The sequence below is a fragment of the Ptychodera flava genome, chromosome 1 (genome assembly GCF_041260155.1).
Source record: "Ptychodera flava strain L36383 chromosome 1, AS_Pfla_20210202, whole genome shotgun sequence".
Classification (NCBI taxonomy): domain Eukaryota; kingdom Metazoa; phylum Hemichordata; class Enteropneusta; family Ptychoderidae; genus Ptychodera; species Ptychodera flava.
Window position 1 is genome coordinate 54,026,904 of NC_091928.1, and position 27,862 is coordinate 54,054,765.

Below are 27,862 nucleotides of genomic sequence, written 5' to 3' on the forward strand. Positions count from 1 at the left end.
AAGCCAGCAGAAAGCATCAGAAACATGAAAATATTAATGCAAAAATCATTTTGCCATACAAATACTTCCTAGCCGCAAATTAAAGTTGGATCTTAATTTGTTCACTCTCTGTGTTTGAAAAATGTGTGAGAGAATGTTTTGTCGAAGATTCTTCTCTTATACCGCTCGCCAGCTCATGTGTTTCAGAAAATGTTCTTGTGATATAAACAGAGTTGAGTTTTGGTAACACCTGAGCTCTCACTGCCCGCAGGTGAAACGAATACGATGCGGGCCATATGTTGAAAGTTTTGATTTATGACCCCAAAGCGTCGACATGTCACGATGTTGCCACTGCTCACGTGGGTACTGAGAATGACTCAGGTCCATGCGATATAGAACACAGTCTCCGCGCTCCACATACGTGCCGCGACGGGCAGGCCTTACCATAGTATACGAGTGGCCAATTATCGGTGACATATGCAAATTGTTATGATACATTATTAAGGCAGGAGAGTGAGAGAGTAAGAATACTAAAATTACAGCCGGACTGTCACTTACCACCACACAGTATTAACAACAGTCGAAGACTCTGATCTGAAGGTAGGACAGATGCTTTGTTTTTTTTTTCAAGTGTACATTTTACGATAGTCCTCCCATACGACTTATTTGCACTTCAGCTATGCCACTGTTACTTCTGTTGTTGGTTTACAACCATCAAGGCGGATACACACATAGAACAGTCACAGTTTCCGCATTTATCCCGACCTTGCAGCGTCTTGTCAAGATACAAGAACGTGGAAAATGGTGAAATCCTTTATTCCTGTTACACTTTTATGGCTTCAGGTGCTGACTTGGCAAACATGAAATAACGACGCCATTGCCCAATCGCCGTTGGCTACATTCCTTTCAAAGAATCGATTTGCCGTGCGTGGTTGTCGGAGCGTGAACGAGAAGTAAAATTAGCTAAAATTAGATTTCCAACAAACTGCCATACGCCTAAAATGTGGTCTTCATAATGGAGAAGCGAAATTTTCAGTGTCATAAAATATGGGTCAGGACAAATAAACAACATTTTATAAGGCCAATGGGACATTTCATGAATCAAACTATCCGGTACGTAAAATGTTCCAGGATGTCAGTCGATTATGACTCCTAAAATTTGCAAGTGACGGAACACGACCAGTTTGTGTTCATAGTAAGCCGAGCATTTCCGTTTTATGATCCTCATTTTGTGGTAAGAAGGCCAAGTATAACGCCAAGTACGATTTAGCGATCACCGCTCATTCGGAATAGATACGAACCTTGATTAAAATGATCACAACAATACGGTTGGACCGTTTAAGGGTAAACCGCCGAGTGTCTGCGTACACGACTGGCTGGTAAAGTAGAACTGCATTAGGCGTTTGGGCATACCCAGTGCCGTCCTTGTTCTGCTCGGTCGTCCAAACACAAAAAATGGACGGCAACGAAGTGAACACACTGGCCTAAATATGCTAGTAATGTGTGTATATGAATTACTGTATGTTGACATGGTACATTGGCTTTACAATTTGACAGTGATGCGTTTTATTACCCCATTGCCATGGTTGCAGACATTCGTCCTTTATTACTCCATGGTGATTACCATGGCTACTGTGACATCTTTAGATTTCAAGTAACACTATAACCGATTTAAAAGTAAGTTAATCAGTGTTTTTACAGTAAATAGTTCTACACCTTTAGCTTTTGCCTTTTCTTAACATTGATTTCACCAACTTCAGTACAAGCGCATGCGTAATGGACAACGAAAAGGGGACCTACATGTCCCAGGGATTATAACAAATCCCGTGAGTGCTTGTCGTGATGACGGTCGTACTTACGGCAGTCGGTGATTGACCTGTCCACGCCACGGTACAAATGGCCCGCTTTAGACAAATTGTTATTAACTTCGATAAAGTTGTCTCACAGTCTTAAACACACATATTTTTCACGTAGTCAACCGATCACTTCTATTAATAGCAACGCATATAGAACCATAGACAGTCCGCGCTAACGTGTGTATGGTACAACCACCTGTTGAATATTCGACTGTTACAGCGATTAATACAAACACCTATACAGTCGTAGTTTTCACTGAAGACCGACAAAATTGTTCTGCAATCGCCTTTCATGCATTTTAAAATCAAATTAGGCCCACGTATTTTGAAATTTTATTATAAAAATTCGAAGGAAAATGAAACTTTTAACGGTCCACTTTTCCGACCTGTCAACCTCGACCCTCCTTGACAATTACCAAATTATTTACGCGCAAAGGATTTCAGATCGTATCGTGGTACTATAAATGAAAAAAAAATATTTCAAATTCAGTTTTCGTTAGCTGTTGAATTTTCACAATCGATCCATACAATAGTACTTGATTGTTTTGGTCGACTGAAGATCTGAATAATGTTACAGTTTACATTTCTTATCGAGTAAGTCTGGTCTTTTATGGTCTGCAGGGTTTAGCTTTCAGGATGTCCGTTGTATCGGTCACGCCATGACTGACGTTCACTAGAAAGCATCCTGTATGTTTCCGGGAAACCAATGGGTTATAATGACGTCAAAACATGACGTATTATGCATCAATCCGGATATATTCTACAGTACTTTCACATATAGGCGTAAAGGTGCTAAAAAGAGGAACAAGTTGTGGATAATCTTTAGTCATAAATGTGTTAGCAAGTCCGTGTGTGTTAGCGAGTCAATATGTGTTAGTGAGTCTGCCAAAATGAGGAAGCTCTCTAAGATGTTTTAGGGCAACGACAACATAGAAACAGTATCAATAAAACCTATAGTGTTACCAAATTTATGTATGTCTTGACATATAAAAGTGGACTAAAGGTAACGCCCTTTGACGAATTATATTGCTAGGATCATGCATTATTCTCTGTACACGTCACTGATTTTACGATATTTTTGAGTCAGATTTACCACCTGTTAAATCGTGGTTTAGAGTTTTATGAGTTTATGTACACAGTGAATCATGTGTAATTTGCTGTATCATAAAATCTACTAAAGCAATATTTTGTGCTGCTTTAAATTTGTCGTGAGTTAGACACTGTACCAACATCTTTCGTTTGAACCCCGCAAGGTGTTGTATGCTTATGTAGTTGCAACCTTCAATTTTTTTTTTCATTTTCAATTTAAACAAAATGTATATCGGTCAAGAAGATGCATTATACATTGATGAGAATGCAAGGTACCCGTATGGTGCAAAGGATTTACATTAAACCGGACATTTATCAGTAACGGGTCATTGTCATAAATATGATATTGCTGTACTGTTTCTTTCGTTTGAGTACATATAAGTTTGCAAGATTTTACCCGATTTTACTCCAGATGATTTTGTAAGATAAGACTCGACAGAACATAGTATGACACAACCTGATTAAGATGTGCATAACGGCTTGTTGCAACCCTTTGCCTTTCACCTCTGTCGTCTTGGCGACACTGATACAAAGGACCGCGCAAAGAGGAAGCAATCAAGCATATTTCAACGTCTGACTTGGATCGGATTGACACTGACAATGAATTATTGGGCACAAGTCATTCGTCGTCTGTCACTTACACATTTATAGCTTCACAAATACCTACCACACCTGACAACCAAAGTATCATAACCCATTTACACTAGATATTCCCACCGTAGTAATCTCATACAGTCAAGATCCGTAGACAAGACTGCGACAAGCAAAGTAACATATTGTACGTACGTCTTACGTGAACAAGACGATGAGAGATTCAATCACATATTCTCTTCACTTCCTCTTAGTAACAAAAAAGCATAGAACATCTAATGACCTTAAGTAAGTCTCCTAGATCTTACTCATTTTCCAATCTATAGCTACAATAATAAATCGCACACTTTTAGGGATCTTTAAAAATCTGCAAAAATCGTGCAGGAAAATATAAAAAAACCCAGAGTAATGAGGCCTTCGATGGAGGGTCCCTTGATAAGGATGTATGAGCAGAGAATAGGTTTCCATATCTAAGAAAGTTTTTGAAGAGTGTTCGTGCACACTACGGCACAGAAGTGAAACCAAGTAACTAAGGGTTGAATGGGAAGAGTGATGTGGCAGAGAGTAGCATAGTTGTACGACGTCTCATGAAAGAGGAAACTGCGAACGTTTTCTCTGTAAATCCTTTCAGTACATGTGTTACAAACTACTTGTGTTCAGGAAATGTTTATATTTAGTTACAGCGTGGGTTTGTGAAGGAGTACACGATGAGTCAGACTTATTTTTTATTGCCAACCGTGATTGAAATGTTAGTGCACCATGCCATTGAAACTTACTGTGGTTACACGTCAGCCCCCACTAGTATTATTCTGTCTCTATAAAGATAGTGAACTCAAGTGTTACAGTCTAAAGCGCATAAACCGTTTTTCTCTCGCCATTGAAACCCTCACAAGTCTCTGCAAAGGTACAAACGTTAGTCGCTCGTGGACTTGTGCGATCAATCCGCTACAATGCATGCTCACCACCTTTCTATCGAGTAATTCAATTCACATTGATTAGTAGAGATGCAAATCCTTGAATTTATTCAATTAACGGACAAATTAGTCCACAGAACAGGACTCGGACATATCTATATTGATGACGAGGTTATTAAACCGAACCATTGAGGGCGCGCTATTCCTACCAGTTAAAGTAAATAGCACAGTAAAAAGTACTTCTTGCAAAGTATTTTAAAGTTTCAGTAATTCATATAATATCGTAACTTGTCAAGTGCTTAACTTGTCTATCAGAGGTAAATTGATTTGCGGTCAAGAAAATGAAAGGATTTTCAAACTAATCTGATTTGTCGAACCTCGTATGATTTACGTTATTGATAGTTTGCCCTGGCTTCCAAGCAGGTGGCCTCACAAGTGTACCCGAGGCTGCTATTTCGCCCCGATCAATGATAAATTGCTTTAATATCGTTTTTGTGGGTTGTGTGATAGCAAGTATAACTGTGCGAGTGAATCATGGATTTTTCCAGCGTGTGGCAAGGTTGTAGGCAGAAAAATTACAACAACTGTTATAGAACTAGGGCTTTAGCCGAAGTTTTGACTGTGATGTCTTCGCCAGGTGTATTGGGTACATTACATGTGAGTTTGAATCTGATCGAGAATTTACTGTTTACTAAATCTGTTATACTCCGTATTTGACTTCAAAACCTCATACTGATAATCTTAACATGACTAAAAGAACTAGCATGTGACCGTCAACTATACACTGATAAAAGCAAAATTATCTTGAAGTATTCTCGTTAAAATATAATGAATATCATTATCCCCACACTTTATATTCCATAATGTGCTTCACATGTACAGATATCACCGGGAAACGTCTTGAAGAAAAATGACGGAACTTGTAGGCTGCGCTAAATGTATGAAGTATCTGCTCTTCGTCATCAACTTAGTCATCTTCGTAAGTAAACATTCAGCAATGAGCAATTCCAAGAAACACTGATTATTGAAATATCATCAACATAAGAATTATTTTCCGTTGGAGATTAATTTTACTTTGTTGTGAAATTAACAAATGCCTCTCCATTGTCAATCCAAAATTTAAAGTATTGACTATATCTTACTGTCAGGTTTTGGCATTGACCGAAAAAATTCCGAAAATTAGTTTTTGTTCTTGCTCTGACTGATTGTTACATTGTATTGATTTGTTCAGAATGGAGGGAAGCTTCCTCTCTTTAATTGCTGTGAATTTGTCAATGCCATAAAGTTCAAGAAGTATTGGGGAAGTGTCTGGAAGTTGTTTGTGATTTTCTGCAGTGAAGTTGCTGGCTTTTGCACCTTGGGGTATTGCAAATGAATACATAAACTGATCAATATGTTCATGAGTTGAAAGAAGATTAATTTTCCTTGTATATCTTAAAATATGATGTCTGTTGTTGCCCTTTCATTAACTTCACAACAATCACAACTTACTTTCTTTAACAGCTGTGTGGGGCGGCGCTGTTAGGAGTTGGAATCTGGAGCTTGGTCAGCTATAGTTCATTCAGCCAAGTTCTTGACAATGCGTTGATAAAAAGTGCCGTCTATGTACTTATTGCCGTTGGAGGCGTCGTGGCGATCATCGCTTTCCTGGGCTGTTGTGGCGCCTACGCTGAAAACAAACTTCTGCTCGGACTGGTAAGTTGTCATAGCAGTAATGGGTATATGGTATTAGCGATCAAGTTTGTGACAAAGAGTCGGTTAGATAGTACAGAGACAAAGAGTCGATTAGATAGTACAGAGACATACAAAATCCTTGTTTGATTGAGAACTGCTGAGGTATCAACGATCAATTTTAAGTCGCTGCCTATGGCTTCACATTCTCTTTATTTGCTACCCAATATTCACTTTTGACGTGTACACATTCAATGGAATATAATGCAAACTACTTTCGCATGTAATACATGCTTCATCTCAATATAACTCAGTTTAAAAGTCTTGTCGATGAAAATAACACACCAACTTGGCGGTAGCAGTGCTTAAATCAACTCTCAAAGCTAAGCTTTCATAGGCATTCTTCTGTTTTACGACAACACACACCTTGTCCTTATGTAAACCCCATGTTTTACCATTTATTCAACAATAATAAATTGATCGCTTAAGTAATACCTTTTGATGGATTTCAGTATGCCGTCATCCTGCTGATCATGTTCGTAGCTGAAGTGGCCGCTGCTGCATACATATTTTACGTTGGGTCATCTGATGTTGAGGAATTCCTGGTAAGAGAGGCAAACAAGACATTTGTTAAATACGGGAGAATGAGGCACTTACAAAGTCTTGGGATGCTGTCCAGAAAGTGGTAAGTCGTAATTTAGAAGCAGTAAACTCCAGCGAATGATAAAAAGTACAGAAGTTAAGTAATGTTAACCCTTACTCATGATGAACAGTAGGCTGAAACCGTCAACCACTTTCCACTGTGTGTCAAACGTAACCACTGTACGAACTATAATTTGACTAAACCATAATTGTATTTAACGACTTTGAGAAGTAAAACCGGAAGGATAAAGATAAATTTGAACCTAGCTACTAGCACACTTGATAAAGTCATGACTTGAACCGATTCGACCAATGGCATGTATGAATAAACTTTTATCGATCACAACGTGTAATTTTATTTTAGCATTTTATATTGACTTTTAATCAAAGATTTTTGATGGACCATGATTATTTTCTAGGAAAAAAAATTAATTCGACTAAACAAATCAGTATCTTGTACGTTGAATGTCCTTAAATAAGACAACATGCACAACACACAACACTGACTCTGACACTGACTTACATTATTTTGAGTCTTTGATACCATTTTGCAATGAAAATTTTTAAATGTTATTACACGATAAAAATTTGTTTGATGGTCTTTTGAAAAATGAAGTAATTTCTTGTGATGTCAGTTAAAGTATTTTTAAGGTGTCTACAAAAGTAAACGTAAACATTCAAAGTGCAGACATACAATTATTTTCAGCATAAGATAAATGACAAAATGGTTGATGCAAATAAGAAAATTTCATTTATGCTTTCTTTTAAGCTCCGAACAACAATATTTATAACTTGAAGGTGACAATATATTTGGCTAAAAACGATTTGTTTCTGATCCTTGACATTCAGCAAAAGTGATGCGATGATGCGATTTTCTTTTTTCCTTTTTTATATTCATAACAATGTGTGACACTATTAATGCAACACTTATTGTCTTTTATCACTGGCTGCAAAGTTCTCCCATTTAATTTCTTTCTAGCATTTTGACATGCAAAACAGGGATATAAAGGATAGTTGTACTGATGAGTATGTACCCCCAAACATAACGTGCCGGCCCTGAAATGACAGGCGGGATGATCAGAAATTTTGGGCCTAATCAAAGACACTTTCCTTTTCTTTCCTTCAGGGCAAATGCTGTGGTATTAATGGACCAAATGATTACAAATACACACAGTTTAAAGATGAAAATAAAACGTTTCCTGATAGTTGCTGTACCTTAGTTGGTGTCAAAGAAGGTGAATACGAGGACACAACGAAGTGTCACAATGAAGAGAGTGGATTTTGGAACGACAAAGTGAGTCACAATGGATTTTATGCGATAATGTTTGTGTATCTGGTTCAGTGCTATTTCTGCCATCACTCCTAAGAGATGAAACTATTATTGCAAAAGTTGAACACATTGCTGTAATCAGGGTCTCTATGAGAAATAAAGCAACGGCAAGTGAAAACTATAATTTTTCGAAACAACGCTTATAAAATAATACACTTCATGTGTATATCATACGGTACCGCGAATGAGACCAATTATTAAGTTGATTTTCAGCTTTTCAACAACACGTCTTGTAGTTTATCAGTCTTCAAGCAGTATTACACTCTGTTCACTAGAGCAACGCTGTGAGCTACATTGTGGTGACGGAGTTGCTACTGTAATTATTCCATATCGTTCTATAACTTTACCTTTCTTTTTGTCTACTGGTCTGTCTGCCTGTCTGTATCTCATTATCTTTCATCTCTTGAATTCACCACAGGGATGTGTACCTGCCTTCAAAAACTACGTGACAACAACATCTTCATCGTCGCCGGTATAGCATTGGAGTAGCTGCACTGCAAGTATGTCATACAAGAATCACAAAACCTGTCTAACTCACTGCATTATTCGTTTGATTATTATTGATGTTTTCTACAGAAATCACTCACAGTGCATAAGGGGTGCTGATATAATTCGGTGAAAGTTATGTTAACTAAGTGTAAAATTCCGGGTTTTTTGTACAAAAACGTAAAATGACTCGTTGGCAACATCAAGGACTTGTTAAGATTAAAATGTGGACTAGTGATGACAATTGGTATGAATATTAATGGGGTCATTTGAACTTGCACTTGCGTGGTGCACCTGTTGAATAATAATAATACCATATGCCAATCTGCCTAAACTGCTGTATTCAACTCCCATCTTCCTTCACATGGCATTCAATATACACTATCTCTATATTTGAATCAATCTCTGATTTCATATTTCAGTTGGTCGGCATCATCGGTGGATGTGTGTTATTCTGTGCCATTTAGAAGATCAGAGAGTGGTGAAATCATCTCAATAATCGAATCTCAGCAAAGGATTTTTAAGAATTTTAAATCAGATAAGTGAAGTGATATTTGGAAGTTTCGCTTCTACCTTTATAAATTTCCCCCCCCCCAAAAAAAATCATACAAAATCAGCCGTAAATATTCCATACAAAGATTTTGGCCATCTGACCATGCCCTTGTTGTTTTGAAATCTACTAAAACAAGTATACCAATCCAATGAGATACACTGACAGGGGCTAGATGTAATGTTTTAAGTAGGCGAAATTGTTAGATTTAATAACAGAAAACAATCTCAATTAGCCTTTTATTTCTTGCCATGACATCGGAATACAAAGTTTGTATTTGTTGCCCATTATCAATGTTATATTTCTTTTCACAGCTCAGTAAAATTGTCATTACTGAGATTTGCAGTGGTGCCAGTTGATTGGTAGAACGGTTGGAGTAGTCCGTGTTTTTGTATTGAATAATATTTGCTATTATCTTATCAGTGCCATTGTCGTTTTTGTAATGAAGAAATACATGTCTATGTACATAATAACATTTGAATAGTATATGATTTGATGTAATTATTAAGAGACTTTCGAAATTTATTTGTATCTTATTATTTCATGTTTTATTATTTTCCTGGTATTATTATTGGTGTACAATAAGATTACAGTAAAGCTATCAAACGCAAGATAATGGAGTATTATCTGTAATAATCACTGTTCCTTAACCTGTGCCTGGCAGTATTTAACAAAGATGCATTTAGTAACCTTTCGGTACATGTTTATTCATGCATGAACGCCTTTCAACGAGGCTGAATATTTGATGTCATTGGTTTTGATGAGACATGTTACGTTCTGAATATGAACAAGAATCGGCTTTGGAAACATAGAGAAGAGTTCTTTCAGTACCAATGCTGCTGTGGTTTACATGATAGTTGACACAAAGGCTGTATATATTCAAACCTTTCATTGTGTATTATGTATTCTATAGCCAGGATGACGTCATAATGCTTTAGTTGTTTTGTTTTTATTTTGTGGTACGTTTTCAAAATTAAAAAGGGAAAACATTTGAAAAAACCTGAATGTGAAATTTACAAATGATGTATTTCATAATTTGTATATTCAAGATATCTTTATTTAATCTAAAACGTTTATTTATCCGAAAATGATAACATATCCAAAATTTATCAAGTTTTCAAAGAGTAAATCCACAAATATTCCGCTATTTTCCATTAATGTAACCCTATCGCTGTCACAGATTGGCATGCCGACTCAGAGTTTTTGTCAATAGAATGGTGAATTGACTGTACAAATTTTTTGATTCATGCATCAGCTAGATTTCCTAAGAACGTGAATCGCTACCAAGTCAGGAGAACTATTAATTTGTTAATCAGATTTAATTTTCTAGAAACAATGTAGATTTCTGTGTGAAATGTTTGTTCACTATTCAATAAAGAAAATTTTATGTTGGTTTACTTTATTGCATGGATTGGAGAAAATTTACTTTCTCTTCTGTTGGAGAGTAATTTATAAATAAATTTTGTATCGATGGTTTTGAACTAAATTAAGAAGGTTCAGGAGTGTATTTACCTTATAGGCTTTGCTTTGATTGTTTAACGATTTATGAATGGTTTGAATAAAGTGACTGTAAAGAGATGTTGAACACAGTTTTGACACTGTCACTGGTTAGACAGAGTTTAGTTACAAGCTCTCATAACACCCTCATTTCCAATCAGGCATCAAGTATAGAAAGCATAATGTATTTGCCTGAAATGATCATTGGCCTGTTTCATTGTCATGTTTATACTAGTGCACATGTACAGTCATGAGGAGTTATAAGCATCCTATAGAAGCTTCTGTATCATTTGATATGCGAATATTTTTTGAAAATTACTGACAGGTATATTTCTTGTTCAATGGTTTTAAGACCAATCAGTACAATGTATCGAACTTAATCTGTTAGTGTTGGAATAGACTCCAAAAGCAGCTAACTACTGTCTAATACATTAAAATGAAATGACAGCTTAGCTGTTTTCCTTTCTAATGTTGTAATGACTTTTGACAAATAATGTCTGCACTTTGCAGATGCAATTCATATTAAAGCTGCAAGCAGCGTTGGAGGGGCCCAAGTGGTTGAAAGTGCGTGTACTGATGACACTATCAGCAAATTTTAAGCTTGAATGGTCTTTTGGTTCTTGTAAAGAGGAATTTTTGATATCATCTTGTGGTTATTACAGGCTTTTGTGAAATCCAATATGGACGCCAAACCACCTGACCGATCCGTATGCCTTTCGCAAATTTGATAGTATTCACACTTAGGATGATATGAATAAAATTCAGTTCAAACGGTGGAGTTGATCTGGCGAAGAAGATTTTTGAATATTATTTTCTGGTAATCGTAGGTTTTTCGCAAAAACCAATATGGCGGCCAAATATCATGACCGATTTAAATGTTTTTTGCACACTTCAAAATGCTCACACTAAGGATGATAGAAGACAAATTTCAAATAACTTGAAACGGTGTGTTGGTTCTGGAGAAGATTTTTTGAAAATGCAATATGGACGCAAAACCACGTAACCGATCCACATGCCTTTCGCAAACTTAAAAGTACTCACACTAATGATAGCATGAGCAAAATTTCAGCTCAAATGGCTTGATGGTTCTTGAGAAGAAGATTTTTGAATATTAGCTTGAATGGTCTTTTGGTTCTCGTAGAGAGGAATTCTTAAAGGGACAAAGTCGGCCATTTTTCGTGAATTTTGTTCGATGCAAGATACTTCTTATATTGTTTGACATGTTGAAAGATACTGAATGAATGGGTGACCATGCATATATTCAACCCCGGTTTTAGATACGATACATGAAACCATCGCAAATATGAATTAGTGGTCATTACCATTAATTCATTTTCACGATGGTTTCATTGAATTTGTCTAAAACAAGAGTCTGGAAACAGTATTCAGGTAGAACAGTTTCATAAAAAAATAACTGCCACTTATTACAGCAATCAATCAATCAATCAATCTTTATTACTCAACTCACACTAGCAGAGAATTGTGGTATGGTACATTATAATGTTAACGGCTCAACGAGGAAATGAATTCTTAATTTCAAACTTTAACAAGAGAATTCAGATTTCGTCATTACAGACATGTATATTTATTCTTAATAATATTTATTTAAACCGCAAACAACCCACTCCAAAAGCTCGTAACAGTTGTGTATCAACTTATCAGTACTTTCGAAAAATTTCAAAGAAACAAAACAATCATCTCAAATTTGAAATAGTACAATGCCTATAAATTTCTTCGGGTGGCTTGCATGGCAAATTGGCCGTCGCCATTGTGTTGATTTCCATGTATTTCACAACATCAGCAGTTAGCAAACAATGATACGTTCTTGTACTAATATGGTGTATCAAAAAGTTAATGGATGACAATACTCTTTTTTATTCACCTAGATAACATATTTGCAGCGAGTACGAACAAAGGATGCATATATTTTTCACTTTATATCCAAGAATAAGACTACACAAGTGAGAATTTATATTACTTGGCTTTCCGTCTGAATAACGTGAGTTACTGTAGTTTCGTATCAGAATACGGTTTTATGCAACGGTCATTTCACATACGAAGCCATTTGGCTGTGAACAACTCGTCTCTCTCCATGTGCCATCCGAGGAATCTAGTAGAACGCAATCGTTGGTGTCAGTTAACGTGTTGCTTGGCGACCAGTTCTCATACTCGCCGACAAAGCCACCATCCCAAGAGAAAACGCCCTCAGTGTCGATATCATTGTAACCTGTAAAACAATAACGACGTAATTATTTTTCCCATCACAATAAGTACTATTTAATAGTATTAATTGTGATATGCGTGTTCATATTTGAACATCTAACATATAGTAATACACTTACCAATAAATGCTACACACGAAGGGCAGGTTTCGTTGATAAGTGACGTCACAAACTGATTGTCAGTATGGTTTGTTATGGTAACCAAGTGAGCCCCGGCACTGTGTACAATAGGAAAGAAAGGTTGACTAACGTAGGACAAAAGCTTCAGAATAATCACAGTAACTGTCGAAGTAAAATTTTGTCTATTTGTTATGTTTAGAGTGTTTACGCTGAACTTGGTACAGTGTTTGCCTATTTACTGCGCATGATCATTAAAGGCCGAATACATGTAGCTGTAATGTTTGACAATGATTTTGTTACTGTGTTTCACAAAAACAAGCGCACTTTCTGTACGAAATATTGAAATACAATGCATCAGCAGTATTGCCAACACAACACACAGTATACATTATACACACTGTTAATTGTTGACAATTGTATTCTAGTCCGGACTAACATTCTGATGTCAAAAATAACGTTCGACAAATCAATAATCGGGTCTGTACAAACATTCTCTAAAGATGTTGATTACTAGACTTCGCAAACAAGAGAAATGGGAAATACACAGAAAGTTACAGTGAAGGGACTTTTAACTACTTGATTTTCAGAAAATACAAGCTACTTACGATAGACATTGCTGACGACTGCCGTCAAAGTTTTTACTAGTCGTGTTGACAAAATTGTAACACTTTCCGTTATTGAAAGTCCATCCTATGTTTTAATTAAAATTGAAAGGTGTATATAATATAAATGGAGAATTCATGAATGCAAATTTAAAAAACAACTTGAAAAATTGTCATGATAGACGTTCACGATCCCTAGAACAGTGGAAAAAAGATTATAAATTTTTGTCCATCGTCAACATCTCTGTCTGTCTGTCTGTCTGTCTGTCTGTCTGTCTGTCTCATTTGCCAACATCATCCTGTTATATTCACTATCATGATGGCTGTCATCGTCGTCATCTTAGACCTCTTTGTTTTCAACACTGCCCTCACTGTTCTCATCATCATAATGCCGTCGTCGCTGTCCTGCACGACGATTTCAATTATTCGTACTAAGATACCACAGTCTGACTTCGTTTGGCTGTCATACTACATGTCAGTCGATTTTAAATCAATTTATGAAGGTATAATATCATAGAAACATAATCAATAAAGTGTTGAGGTGTACTTACCAAATAAGCATCCATGATAATCTTTGGAATCTTTAATACAATAGAAAGATGGATATGCAAATTGAAACAAATACATCAAACTATAGCGTTTGACAAATACATACCAACGCGCGCTGGATGCTATCGAATGGTGTATTATTTTAAATTTATTTTCAAATCCTGATTTATTCCGAATTTAGTGACTTTATCACTGCATCGATTGCAAATCTTGTAGTCGAAGAAAAAAAATTGAGGCTTGGGTTGTAGCGAAAGTTGAAACACTAACATTCATAAGCATTTGGATATTGCGACGGTGGCGACTATTTCGTCAAGATATTTTATTCTTATCGTATCAGTATCAGTATCAGTGAGCCTTCGTACGATCTGTAATTGTAACTAACATGTCACTGTGTCGCATGTATCGAATGACAAGTTTTGAACAAATTCACTTACCTTCTTCACATATGAAATAGTGTTCCGCCATACAGTCGTCTGTCGTCCACAGATAGTTGTATTCCCGAGTCATTTCTTTTCAAAGGATAAATGTGAGCCATAAGACTTACCCACTTCATCTATATCACGTATATATCTCTATGTATGTATGTATGTATGTATGTATGTATGTATGTATGTATGTATGTCAAGAGCACAGAGACACAAGCAAAAATATAGCTGTAAGCAGCGTTACGCTTTTCTATTTATATATATATATATATATATATATATATATATATATATATATATATACTTCTATAACTAAGAAGTATATATATATATATATATATATATATATATATATATATATATATATATATATATATATATATATGCATGTATGTAGAAAGATGTCTTCGCGGAAGTTACAGTGCTCGATGCTAAAAACAGGGCATTAGTAACATACGGACAAAGTGTTCCAAATACAAAGTTATTGCTTTGAGAGAGATGAAGACAGGATAGAGCGATTTCTTTCCGAATGCAAAAGTTGAGTAAAAGCCAAACAAAAAAAATCGCTGTATGCAACTTCCCATTTTTTTCCAGTTGTATAGTGGTCGAGTAGCGTCGCAGTATACGCTCACAGTAACCATTGGATGCGCAGACGAATGGAATTTGGATAGATTATCCCTGCAGTAAGATTATATCCAAGAATATAAAGTTCTTAAACATATTCTCTGCAGCAAATACTATCTTATGAAGAATTTATGATTGCGTCTGAGAAAAGCTGACACACGTGAAGGTAATACAACACCGTATATAGAAACATCGCTGACATATCTTTTCGTGTAATACGAATAAGTATTTGAAATATGTAAAAGGCAATTTACCCAAAAGGTTATTTTTGCTAATCGTCTTTACTGGCTTGCCCAACTCGATGAAAACCTTCGAAACAACTGATACTAAGTAGACTATCTCAGGAGAATGTTATATTTTGTACTGGGATTCTTTAACACCGAAACTTTATCGAATACCATGATCTGTAAGAGTTACTACTTATGTGTATGTTATCTGTTGTAAACCTTTAGCGGTGATTTCGGACATGATTGCAAATTAATTGTCATGTGCGCTTTGAATTTCTCCACCTAGGTAATGCAACTGATTGTCAGAAAAATCGGCAAACAGCAACAAGAACACCTCAATAAAGTTTTCAACCACCCCTTTTTGCATTTGAGCACACGAAAATACTGCTATAAACTATCCATAGTCACTGCCGAATTTCCCCCGCCGTCAAATACCGCATCTACATAACGATACATGAATAGTTTGATAAGAATCAATAACATGTTGAGGAAGACCGTCATTTTCAGTGTCACACGATGAAGCATTTTCTGACCTTACAATAGGTGTGGACAACATGAAAACACCTATGCTTGTGGAGGGTTTTGGTTGTAAGACCCATACATTTATTGCTTTGCGGAACTGCGCTCGCACTGAAATGCAATGGTTGGAGACAAATCGTTACTATATTATGTCAGTGTGGATACTCTATAGTTCTGTTTGCTATTCGGTTTTTCTTGAAATCCATACGCCAAGCTGTAAGTAGGTCCAGTATAATTGAAATATGATTAATATTTAACGTGATTAATGTATGACCAATAAGAGAATGGTAATACAAGCATTGCACCGACCAATCAGAATATTTATATTTATCTAACATCAATGCTTGACAGATCGTACTGAAAAATCATTCAAGCTGGATAGTTGCTTACATTTTACGTTTAATTTTTTTTGTACAGCACGCAAAAGTAGTGTAGACAACATAGTAGATACAAAGAAACAAGTCTTTCGAGTGTTTGGATAAGGTTGTCAAATTACTAATTAAGTTGATGAGATCTTAACAAAGACTGAAGTGTAAGTTCCGTCTGTCACAAACGTATGAGTGACTTCATCCATTAATTCCACTCACCGTTTGTCTGTACGTCTCATTAAAAACTGATTGGCACCGCTCTGCATACATTGTATTTAATTTTGTCTACCAAGAGTGTTGACCTAATTCATTTCAGTCTTGAGTGAGCAGCACAAAAGTAAACGTAACATATAAACAATTTGGATGATCTTCACTGTAGTTACCGAGCCTTTTATGTCGACGTCGTCATTGATTTATTTAACAAGCCATGCCAATACCCCTGAGTAATATTAAGCCATGTTTCATGGATAACAATGTGTGGCCTGATTTCCAGCCCGTCACGCATTGTCATCAATTGATTGTTAGCGCCTATGGTCATTTCTGACTATGGACTACACAGATTAATTATGTTGTGATATTGCTTTTTCGTCCATTACAATGTTTTCATTACCATTTTTCTTCTCACTGTTTCTCGGTGGATACTCATGAGCCATGATTGGTTTGCAATTTGGCCAATGTTTAAAAATGATACCCTCTGATTAAACAATTATGGTTTGCACTGAACACAATATGTGTATTTAGAGTGATATCACCAAGTTCATTGTAAACTAATTGAACATGTTATGTAATTGTCTGTTCTTGACTTAATAACCTTACTACTGTTACTATCGAATCAAATCCACCTCCCCAAGATATCAATGTATGATTGGTAATAATTCACGTGTGACAAGTGTATATGAAGTGGTTTGGCCATATTTGTACTATCTTCACATTCACCAAGCCATATGTCAGCATGACAATGTTGTATGTGCATGAAGAATTCAACGTACGCATCCATCTACCACCCTCTTTATCCATCCATACACAGTTCCACATATAAACTCGCTCGCTCAGAGGAGAGGGGAAGTATCTTACTTAAACATTGTCCAACTGTTATCTCCTCCTTGATGAAAAAGCTGCTAGTGCTACTGTCGACAACAGAAGAATAATTATGGACCTGTAACCCCAACCACCAGTCTTGTGTTGTACCAGTTAGAAGAGCTTGTCGTCGAAGGAACCACTTTAAAGGGAATTATATTATATATATTATATATATATATATATATATATATATATATATATATATATATATATATTATATATATATATATATATATATTATGAATGTATGAGAGAGAGAAAGAGAGAAAGATGCAGTTTAAAGCCCCATTAGATTTGACTTGTTGCAGTTTTTGCTACAAGATGCTTTGAAATCAAATTAACTCATGTGAAAAAGCTAGGTTGAAAAAATAACTTGCTCTCTTTATTTCAGGAAGCGAGGATAATACACACACCGCATCTTTGTTCAAGAAACTTCGTATTCTTGATATTTTTAAACGGTATGGGTATCAAATCGGAATCTTTGTTCAGGATGCATTTCATGACAGGCTTTCCACTGTCTTCAAAAACTATTTTACCTATATAGATCACAATCATGACACAAGATGTAAAAGTAAATGTGACTTCATATCCTTCCGTACATCAGTAGATTTGGTCAATCCTCAATTGCATTTTACATTAAAAATTTGGAAGAATATTCCGAAGGAGATAAGAGATATACTTGTTAGATAGGGTTCAAAATAGCCTACACAAATCTTCTTCTGTCACGATACTGATATTGTATTTTCTTATTTCGTCTTGTCTTAAGTGTGTTTGTTCAATTTCTGTGATTTGTAAGAACTTAATTTGCTGACCCAAACAAGGTTTTCACCAGCTGTATATTTGTACTTAGTGGAAATCATTACTGGCAAGGCTGGACTCGGTTTTATGATCACAACTATTTTCCAACCTTTCACTCACATACTCATATACTTTGCTGTTTACTGTAGTTTGTACTGTATGTTTTATTTATTGCGGGAATAAACTAATCTAAACCTTAAACTAAACTAAACAATCAACGCACACTTTAGATTTGAAAAACTAAATAAAGTTTTAGTTGCAGTCCAAATAAGGATAGGCATTACTCGACCAAGTGAGAATGAACGAATGAAATGGTAGCACTGTCAGCGTTATCTTACCATCGAATCATACGTTTACAAAAAATCCATCAGAGCTGAATTAGACTTCTTTGTCTTCCTGTCAGTTAGTTAGAATAAACTACTACACTGTTACATTTTTAAAAATCGGCCAGTGTCACAGAGTTTGGAATTATTTTGTCTTCTCTTCCAGTGCAACAAACCTTTTACTTAATAGGCGATAATATTTCACCTTCGAGTATTTCATCTAGGTTCCTCATTCCTCATCAATTTTTTTCCAATTTCTGAAAATTTCACATTACAGGGCGCAAACAGGAAAGCCCAAACTGCGTTGACATGAACCTTACATTTTTGTAATGTCTCGTTGTCTCTTATTCTTGATAGCAAAAAGTAGACTACAGGGAGGGAAAATTGAGCTAAAAGTATTCAACTTGGGGCGAGAGTTACAAGACAAATTACTGCGTTTTAGCACAATTTAAACCGATAAATATCTTGCTTACCTGGGTCTGTCTTGAAGGGATGAATGCCAATTTGCCGCCAAAGCGAGCACAAGCGAAATTAGAACTTGTCCAGTCACGTGATTCCTCAACAAAGAAGTAACAGGTACCATTAAAAATCAACCCGGTATCGTTTGGTCCACATGCATCCGTGTCATCTAAACGATTACATGCACGAATACAAATTGTGATACGAAATATTACATTGTACATGAGCGTTTGGAGATATTTAAAAACTTGTGAATGACCTAGCAATATTATCTGAATGCTGTCTTATGATCTCATTGAAAATTTGTGTTCCACGAATTACAGTGCACACACAATGGCACCTTTGTGCACTGATACAATGACACATGACATCGGGAGTATCGAAAGGACTTAAGAAAATTGTTAAACATCAAGGATTTCATTGTGTCTGTGATTTAAAGATATGAGTAACATTTTAAATGTATTTGAAATTTTCCAATCTTCGACCAAACAAGCTATGCTAAGACCCTTCCATCTTTAGTAATGAAACTTCTACATACCAACTGTGCTATATGTCTTGAAATCACTGAAGCTGGATATTTTCTTTGCGAGCTTTCATGCAAATTAAATACTCAATGAGAGACAACCCTCTGACACCTTTGGTACATTAAGTATCTACTGGAACTAGAGAAAGGATTAGGGATTTATGGCCTCGGCTCATTCTCAGGAGGTGTACTTATAGATCTGTTCGTAGAAATGTCGGTCTGCGTCGATAAACAATCATTGCTTGCAAAGCAACCCTTTAGTACTTCTAACGATGTATATTTCTACGTGTTGTGCCAGGTACATACGCTGTCGATTTTTCCTCGCTCATACCCCACATAAAATGCCAGTACCGATCTAATTCAAAGTTGTACATTGACACTAATGTCACTTGAGATTACAAAGGGATATGTGCAAGATGGCCATTTTGACATTATTTCTTCATGTCTATATTGGTATTACTCAAATCACAATCCCGTGTGGAGGGACTGTGCTCAAAGATGTCTGAACAGTTTTAAGACACACCTAATGCAAGGAAATGGTACTGTAATTTGAAAATATCGGTCTTACCGATTGAATCAAACGCAAGCAGCAACTATCAAGGGAAGTCCTTTTCCCAATTGTGGTTGCGCGGTATCCTTTACATAAACATTGCCTTTCTTAGAAAGTAGGAATGACAAACAAATGTGAAACGAAGTCAGCATATTATGCATGTTTCTATCTCATTAGTTTTTGGCATAGGTAGTTGCTTGGATAGTCGGGCCCGGGATTGACGTGTGATGTCGAACCTCGGTAGTATAAGGGTTGCAAAACCACACATTAAAACATCTGTCCTCAAAAAAGTAACTTCGGACGGTTGACAATATCTTCAAACGTCCAAATCTTTATTCCGATAACTGTATTTGTATACATCTCAATGCAGTGAAATGCCGGACTGGTAACGAGAGATGAGGAGAATTGCCCGACCCTGAATTTTCGCCTGAATTCGGCATGTATCAGTCAAATGTAGTAACAATAGATAAGATTTGATCTTTTCAAGATATTTTAATCGTCCGATAACACTTGTTTCTTGTTTGTACAAACATCACTTTACAACCTTGTCATCGATTGTGTTTCGATTGCTTTATTTGGACAAGGCACGGACTATCAACTGTGACTTGACCACTTAACTCTGAAGCAAACAGAAAAAACTATATTGTGACTATCTGTGAGCGGTAGCTTATGGAACCGAGCAAAGTTTCCTTCGACATTACTAACTGCATGATTATATTTACGACAGCGATTTAATGTTACACGACAAGTAGAACTCCATCTACCTATACATGAAACAAATTTATATAGTGACAAATATTTTAAAGTAAAATTCCATCTTGGTGTGTGCGGAAGGTACTTTAAAGAGCGTAGAACTATTGTCTCCTTATGTCCTTTGAGCCACCAAAGCTAGAAGAATATTTGTGAATAAGCTCCTGAAATATCGTGGAGAGGGTCCAATGTGGCTTTGCAAGTGATGAGCAGAAGGTTGATATTAATCTTTATTACATGCCTCGTATATCAAACGTCTCGCGCTCCGTGGATTCAATGGTAACTCGTCGTTGATGTCGCGGGGCCGTATGGTCATCACTTGACTGAAAGTGAACCGGAACTATTTCCAAATTGACAACTTCAGGATTGAAATTTGATCAAATTACATCTCTTACTTCGACAGTACTTTGTATATTATATATATATATTATATATATATATATATATATATATATATATATATATATATATAATATATATATATCAATGCACTTCTCGATGATATAAATCGTTCTATTTTTTTTCACCAGTTTTCGTCTACAATGGAAATAAAGCTAATATTGTCATTTGTGCTTATGCCTGAAACTTTAGAGATAAAATTTATGTCAGAGGGGCATGTCATAAAATAGCCAAAACATGGGAGTATGTGCCTGAGGGTATGCGACTATTAATCTGTGCAAGCGTTCGACCGTGCGTGTCTAATCCAGCGGAGTCGCCGTCACAGAGCTGATAGTTGTTACATTCGTGTCAATTGTGTAGGATTAGTTTAAGCGTTTCACTGTGTAGTTTATTTGTCTATGTCCGTGTCGTAGTATGGCGTTTCACCTTGCAGTTTATTTCTCTATGTCCACGTCAAACAGACAATCGCTAAACAACAGTGACCAGTGACTGACTCTGAACAATGCATTGTTTTTGTTTCATGTTTATTGATTCTAATCTAATATCTTGATCATCACTCAACTTATTGTGTGACCATAATATACATGAATAGTATCTTATCTGCCTACATTCACACATTTGGCAAAACAATTATGGTATCTTAAAACAGCTGACAAACTACTGTTCTTTTATCTGTCGCTGAATGTATTTCCAAGTCAAATTAAAATGTTTTATCTTTGTTTGTATCCCGTTGGCTGAGTTTTATAAAACCGCTATTTTTGTAATGAATTTGTCTTTGATAGCAGTTAACCAACCTTTCTTATTGATTTCTTTGGAACATGCTCTACACCTTAAGCTGCTGCAACCAATGTCATCAAACTTGTATCCATACAGGTCTCGCATGACTGAAATGGCAAAGGTTGTGAATAGTCTTTTGTTTCCAAGAAATGCGACATAATAAATTTGATGCGTTATTGAATAATATTATAACGGCAAATACCTCTTTTCGTAAATTTTGATGGGTTTAGATAATATGTGTCGCAATTGCAGGATTTGACATGTGTTCCGTTTGTTGGTAGTGTCAAGGGGTCGGTAAGAATCCTCGTCACCCCGTATGAGAACAACAATAACAAAGCCTTTTCCTGACCTAGCCACGAAAGCCGTATCTGCAATCGATGTTTTAAAAATGCCACAAAGTATGCACGAGGACTTAAGAGCAGTATCTGTGTCCATATGCACATACACATTATTATTTTTCTTACTTTTCACAGATTTTAAAGTCAGGCTACAAAGGAATGTAAAATTAGGGTATAACTTTTTTCAAGAAGCAAAATTATGTAATACTCACTTATACATCCGTACGTAGTTAGACTTTTGCTAGGTTGGTTGGTCCAAAACACATCAGAAGATATATGCAAGGCAGTGTCTTCCAAGTCCGTGAAGTGATATTCGACCATGTGTTCATAGTTTGATGCTCCTACCCAGTACCCGTGTTGCCTTATGTCGTCCACATGGAACATGTGATACTGGATAAATGCCTTGCGTGAATGACAAGGGAAGCAGTAGTTACTGGAATAAAGGCGAGCCTGATATTTTATTTCAAATCAGTGCTTTTGTTTGAAAAGCTCAAGCGGCTAATTCAACTACAATTAGAAGTATCATGAAAAACGATGATGCTTGAACGTTGTACATTTTTCCAACCAAAGTTAGTCTCAAACACGCCATTAAAATTTCTTTCCATTTTCAGCCTAATGGTTTATGCATGAACTTGGTGGTTGAGTCAAGAACACAATGTTACATATGAAAAAGTAATGTAAAAACATCTTAAATCTAAAGTGATACTAACAAGTTTAGTTTTGGTATTTATCACAGCAAGCTGTCCTCCTCTCATAACACAATCCTGTTCACTTCTTATCCAATCCATTTTGCAATCTTTAGACAGCCAGAAACACTGGTTCCCATACTTCGCACCGGGCTCATTACCAAAAGTGCAGGTTTCATAACTTGGATATGCTTTGAAAGTCAAAAGATGGTTATTTCTCTGTCATTTTCTTTTAAAATCTTCTGCGATTTAAAAGAGTGAAGGCAACTACAATTTTTCACTACGAAGTCTAACTCAAAAAGTCCTAAGGTACACGTGCACGTGACAGAGATACACTGAAACTGCGATGGTACGACCACAAAGATGGAAAATAAATTGATGAGTTTTACACGAATCAAAGTTGGTAACTTATCAACACGATTAGAACTAATTTGGGATAATTGAATGGTTTAGTAATGTTGATTTAAGGGTTATCGAGTCACTTGGTACGTCATCATAACTGCAAACAATAGAACGCGCATTCTACGACGCGCGCGTCTACTCACTGTAAACATTAAGGCGTGGTCATTATTTTTAAGTTTGCAACATCTTCAAGTGTTGTTTTGGAAGGCATGAGAAGTGATAATTTAAATTCTTATGCACATTTTCAGCGGACAAATAGCTAAAACTTTCATTTATTTTTAAATGTGGTTCACATGTAAATAAAACAAGTGCAGCATTTCTTGAGTTGTTTATGTATCTAATGTATTTTATTTCCTCTTTATCTCCGATATGTATTTTGTCTTACTTGAGCCCTTTATGGCATCATCGTTTGCAGTTATTAGCTGAGTAGTGGCCATGGACTCGACTAGTCCTTATGGACTATTTCTATGGTCCAAACCAGATAAAGTCATACTTTCACAGTGACTGTAATATTTTTCTTGTAATTGTCCGTTTATCTGGTTGAATAAACAATTCATTCATTTCATTACGGGAGATTCATAACTTCTGTCATTACAATGTAATAAAGATGGTGTATTTCAAATCCTTCTAGCTGCCAAATTAATCTGGTGACATATTTATTTTTTGTCGTTATCTCATCCTCACATATAAGTCTTATTGCTAATTTGTAATATTGCAACATTCACCTATAGGACACCAAACACTTTTGAGAAATTTGAAAAACATGAAGATCCAATTTTCCAAAATTAGTTCCAATCATGTTTATCTTAAAGGGCTTAACAGTAGAAGCTAGAAGCGAGAGGGATATGTAATGGGCGGTAGTTTGACCTTTTTTTGAAGTAACCTGATTATAATCCTGATTAAGTGAGGCTATCCCATCCACTGGTCTCTAATACATTAACTAGCTTAAAACGAGATGCGGGTAACTCACGTATTCCTGTTAACCACAGACAAATAGAAAGACAGGCGAGCAACGCGGCATGCCTTTTGTGTCATGGTCGTCTCGGTAGACTATGGCCTTATCATATTAAAATGAGCTTAACAGGCGTTAGACTTTTTGAGGCTTTGTTCATGGTTGATAATTGCCCGAGATTGCGAAAAGTACAGCGAGATGGTTTCGTGTTGCCAGTCGCGTAGCAACCACACTTACATTTTGAACTTTCAGGGCAGAAACACTGCTTCACGACAATCAAAATGTAACACGCCAGCAGTTTCATAAACACGTCCTTCCATGACGAACTTGTAAAAGATGACATGACTGACCGTAAACCATTGAGTAAAACCAGACAGTATCAATAAAAGAATTTTCAAATTTGGTTCAAACACACTCATTCTATATTCATAAAAATGTGAGAGGAATTTTAAAATAGTAAAACTCACCTCCCCAAAGCTCAAAACTTTCCCGTTTTTGCCAGCACGCCAATTTCGCTCAGCACCACACGACAACAACAACACGAACTTTGCCGCACATACTTTCCCTTAAAAATTGGCGAAAATCCGTAAACTACCGATGGGTGCATGGTCGGGACTCTCTGGAAAAGAGAGTCGAGAGCTACCTGAAGCGAGGCGTACAGAACAATACCCGTTGCTAGTCTATCCTCTATTTGTCTGTGTGCTAAAGGTATACAGTCACCAGTAATCTAAATATGCCCATATATAGTCAACGAGGTGTTCCTTGGTATTCAAAATGCCCGTATGAGGGCGGTGTTTTTAAAAAGCGGCCACCCGCTTAAAATCTGTGATTGGTTAGATTTTCTCTTTCCATGGTAACTGTGGCAAAAATTGGAACAGGTGACAATATACCTTTAACACAGTATTGAGTACCTGCGGGAGATTCTGTATACGCTTTTGTTTACTGATCGTAAATACGGCTTAAGACTTTTCGATACCATGATGATTATAACTCTTTTCGGAGTATCTTCAGCTTGATTGATATTTTATACTTGGTAGATATCCAGTTAGCACAAGTTTTGAGTTGTCGTGTGCTTTCAATGGATTGGCATCATAAACAATATGGCGTCGACGCCACGGAATGAACACTGCTAAACAAACATCACTGCAACAAACGATCCTATACCCATTGTATGCATTGGAATACGGATTTTTGCCATTCCAAGATGTCTAAACGAAGATTTGATCATGTTTCTGCTGGCTTTATTATTTCACAAAGGAGAACATTTGATAAAAAGTCGACGTGTCATAAGTTGTCGTCCGCTTTCAGTCACGTCTATTGGTATGGTATACAATATGGCGTCGACGCCTCGGAATGAAAGATCGGGAACACAGCTGAACTTCCCCTGCTTCCCTGCCACCAACAATTCTATACCCCAGATGATTTAATGATTTGACTATGAATTCCGCTGGATTTATAATTTAACAAAGGAGGACAGTTGGTACGAAGTTGATGTTTTTTAGTCGTTTAGTCTAGCGTTTACAAAAAAGTCCCCTCCCCCTCGTTCGTTCTATGCAATAAAAATTAAACGGAATTTGCAACTCCTGGATTATTATATGACGATCTGGTTGCATCTACAGCTAAGTAGATATCCTATAAGGACAGCCGGTACGAAGTGGGCGTGTTCAGTCTATGAGTAAAACAGTATGGCGTCGAAAAGATTGCAAACATAACCAAACTTCCCTGCCAAAAAGACCTCTTATTCTTCCTATGCAGTCACGGTTATAGGAATTTTGCCATTCCCTGATAACCAAATAACGATTTGGTTGTGTCCAAAGCTCGTACGTTACCTTAGGAGGAGTTATAGTACAATTCGACTCGCTGTCTTAATATCCATTGATCGAACCACATACAGTACGACCATGTACCCTTCGCACATTAACATACAAAAAAAGCAGCGACGGTTTAAAGATTAATTTGTGATAGTCAATGGAAAACAACAACTTATCAATGAAACTTGGGATAAAATATAACCAATCCTCTCCTTTACAAAAGAAATTGAAACGCGTTTTTGAACTGTAATCGCGCCTTTATGGTAGAGTGTAACACACCATCAGTGAGGAGCAACGAATGTGGATCAAATGTGGCGGGGGTGTGACGTCATCCTTCACATGCTAACTTGGTATTGTTTATTGTGCATTACAACCCAGGCTAAATTGTGTAAATCAAGCCGTCCTTTGATGTTCGCCACCGTACATGTCTCTATGCCCTTTTCTACTATCTATGGTTTAACATAATTCATGGTTGCTCATTTATCATAAATTAATTACCTATACCATGTCACAACTTTCGGTTAAATCTAAACAATGGGCTTATAATACATCCAATTCCTTTTTCAAACAAAAATGGACTATTTTAGTTTCCAATATACTGCATATTTAAACGACTTCTCTCCATACCCTGGCATCAGATGTACATGTTGTAGATTCAAGGAGACACTAATTTTCCTTTCATTCACTATGAAATATGATCTATGTTGTTGTGGCTTTGTGTAGCTTATACTCTGTTACATAAGATATTCTCGTGGACATATATACTCATTTCACTTTCAGTTACTTACGTATTCCAGTGTAGTACACCATTACTGCTCCCGGCCCACCACACTTGAAATATTTTTTCCCCGGACAGGAGGTTTTGCACCAAGATTCGTCCATTTTGTCGTTTTTACTGTACATAAAATGACAGAAGCACTTCATGTTGAGAGGATCCCCAAACAAAAGAGCAAAAATAGTTCCATGATCGGAACAGACTTTAATGCACTTCGCTGGGGTCAAAGTTGAATCACCTACAAGAGTTTTCCACGCTCCACGTGCACTCCATCCGTATGACTTTTCCTGACGGAAACATCCCAAATATGTAATGTTGGCAATGTTTTCTGCAAGTAAGAGAATAGTGCCATGTGATCATGTGTTTCCACTGATTGACATTCCAAAATACCAGCTGCTCTACCAACACATGGTAAAATTCTCATAAAATATTTGCAGGAACAATAAATAAAACACACCAGGACAGAAAAATAATCGAATTTCGGAAATCAGAAAGGGATGTCTCTTGTTTCATAGAATAAGCACATCAAACTTCATATGTAGCCTCCACCATATGTCAATCTACATTGTTTCGAAAACTCACTCTACTTTAATAATAATAACAAAATAAAGGATTATATAACTTTCATAACCAGAATAATAAAAGGTCAGATTTTGACGAATGTTTTTTAAATTTAATTTTAGGTTATAACTGACGATGTGATATCCATTTTGATTCCTCATGTTTCTAAGGCAACCTCTTCAGGGTAAAAATACAACTTTCCCAAATTCCATTGACAATGTCTGCGATTGCTACAAAACGTTAACACAACTGTTTTCATGGCAACTATTTTGGGGCTAAGCTTATCCTTTTTTCTCGAATTCTTTATTTTTAGAATATTGTAACATTGGATTGCAAAGAAAATTTCACTATAAGGGTATCGTGGATAACGGAACAGAATTGAGGTCAGCTTCTAAACCACATGTTTCCCTGGCGACC

The 27,862-nt window shown here is 36.4% G+C and overlaps 2 protein-coding genes and 1 long non-coding RNA gene across 4 annotated transcripts in view; 1 reads left to right on the top strand and 2 right to left on the bottom strand.

Annotated features, from left to right (window-relative positions):
- Window positions 1-375: 375 nt before the first annotated feature.
- LOC139141031 (tetraspanin-18B-like) lies at window positions 376-10,510 on the top strand. The gene is given in 10 exon segments (XM_070710600.1): window positions 376-579; window positions 5,312-5,408; window positions 5,933-6,124; window positions 6,613-6,739; window positions 6,742-6,785; window positions 7,869-8,036; window positions 8,491-8,518; window positions 8,521-8,550; window positions 8,553-8,572; window positions 8,981-10,510. Coding segments are annotated over 9 exon segments (723 nt in total). The 5' UTR covers window positions 376-579; window positions 5,312-5,339; the 3' UTR covers window positions 9,026-10,510.
- Window positions 10,511-12,438: 1,928 nt separating this feature from the next.
- LOC139141039 (snaclec macrovipecetin subunit beta-like) overlaps window positions 12,439-27,862 on the bottom strand; it is a 115,402-nt gene continuing 99,978 nt past the window's right edge. The window contains exons 1-4 of one of the 2 annotated variants that reach the window (XR_011554121.1): window positions 14,101-14,144; window positions 13,553-13,637; window positions 12,948-13,045; window positions 12,439-12,832 (exon numbers count right to left, since the gene is read on the bottom strand). Coding sequence is in view for 1 of the 2 variants with exons in the window: in XM_070710610.1 (XP_070566711.1) it covers window positions 12,639-12,832; window positions 12,948-13,045; window positions 13,553-13,637 (377 nt within the window). In the remaining variant the exon portion in view is untranslated. Of the gene's footprint in view, window positions 12,833-12,947; window positions 13,046-13,552; window positions 13,638-14,100; window positions 14,145-27,862 lie in introns of those variants that run through there. The other variant, XM_070710610.1, reaches the window with a different exon arrangement.
- LOC139143222 (uncharacterized) lies at window positions 17,342-26,994 on the bottom strand. The gene is made up of 6 exons (XR_011554565.1): window positions 26,898-26,994; window positions 22,969-23,135; window positions 22,471-22,660; window positions 21,938-22,027; window positions 18,936-19,090; window positions 17,342-17,480 (listed from the first exon to the last, which is right to left on the bottom strand). It is a non-coding gene; the product is annotated as an uncharacterized lncRNA (long non-coding RNA).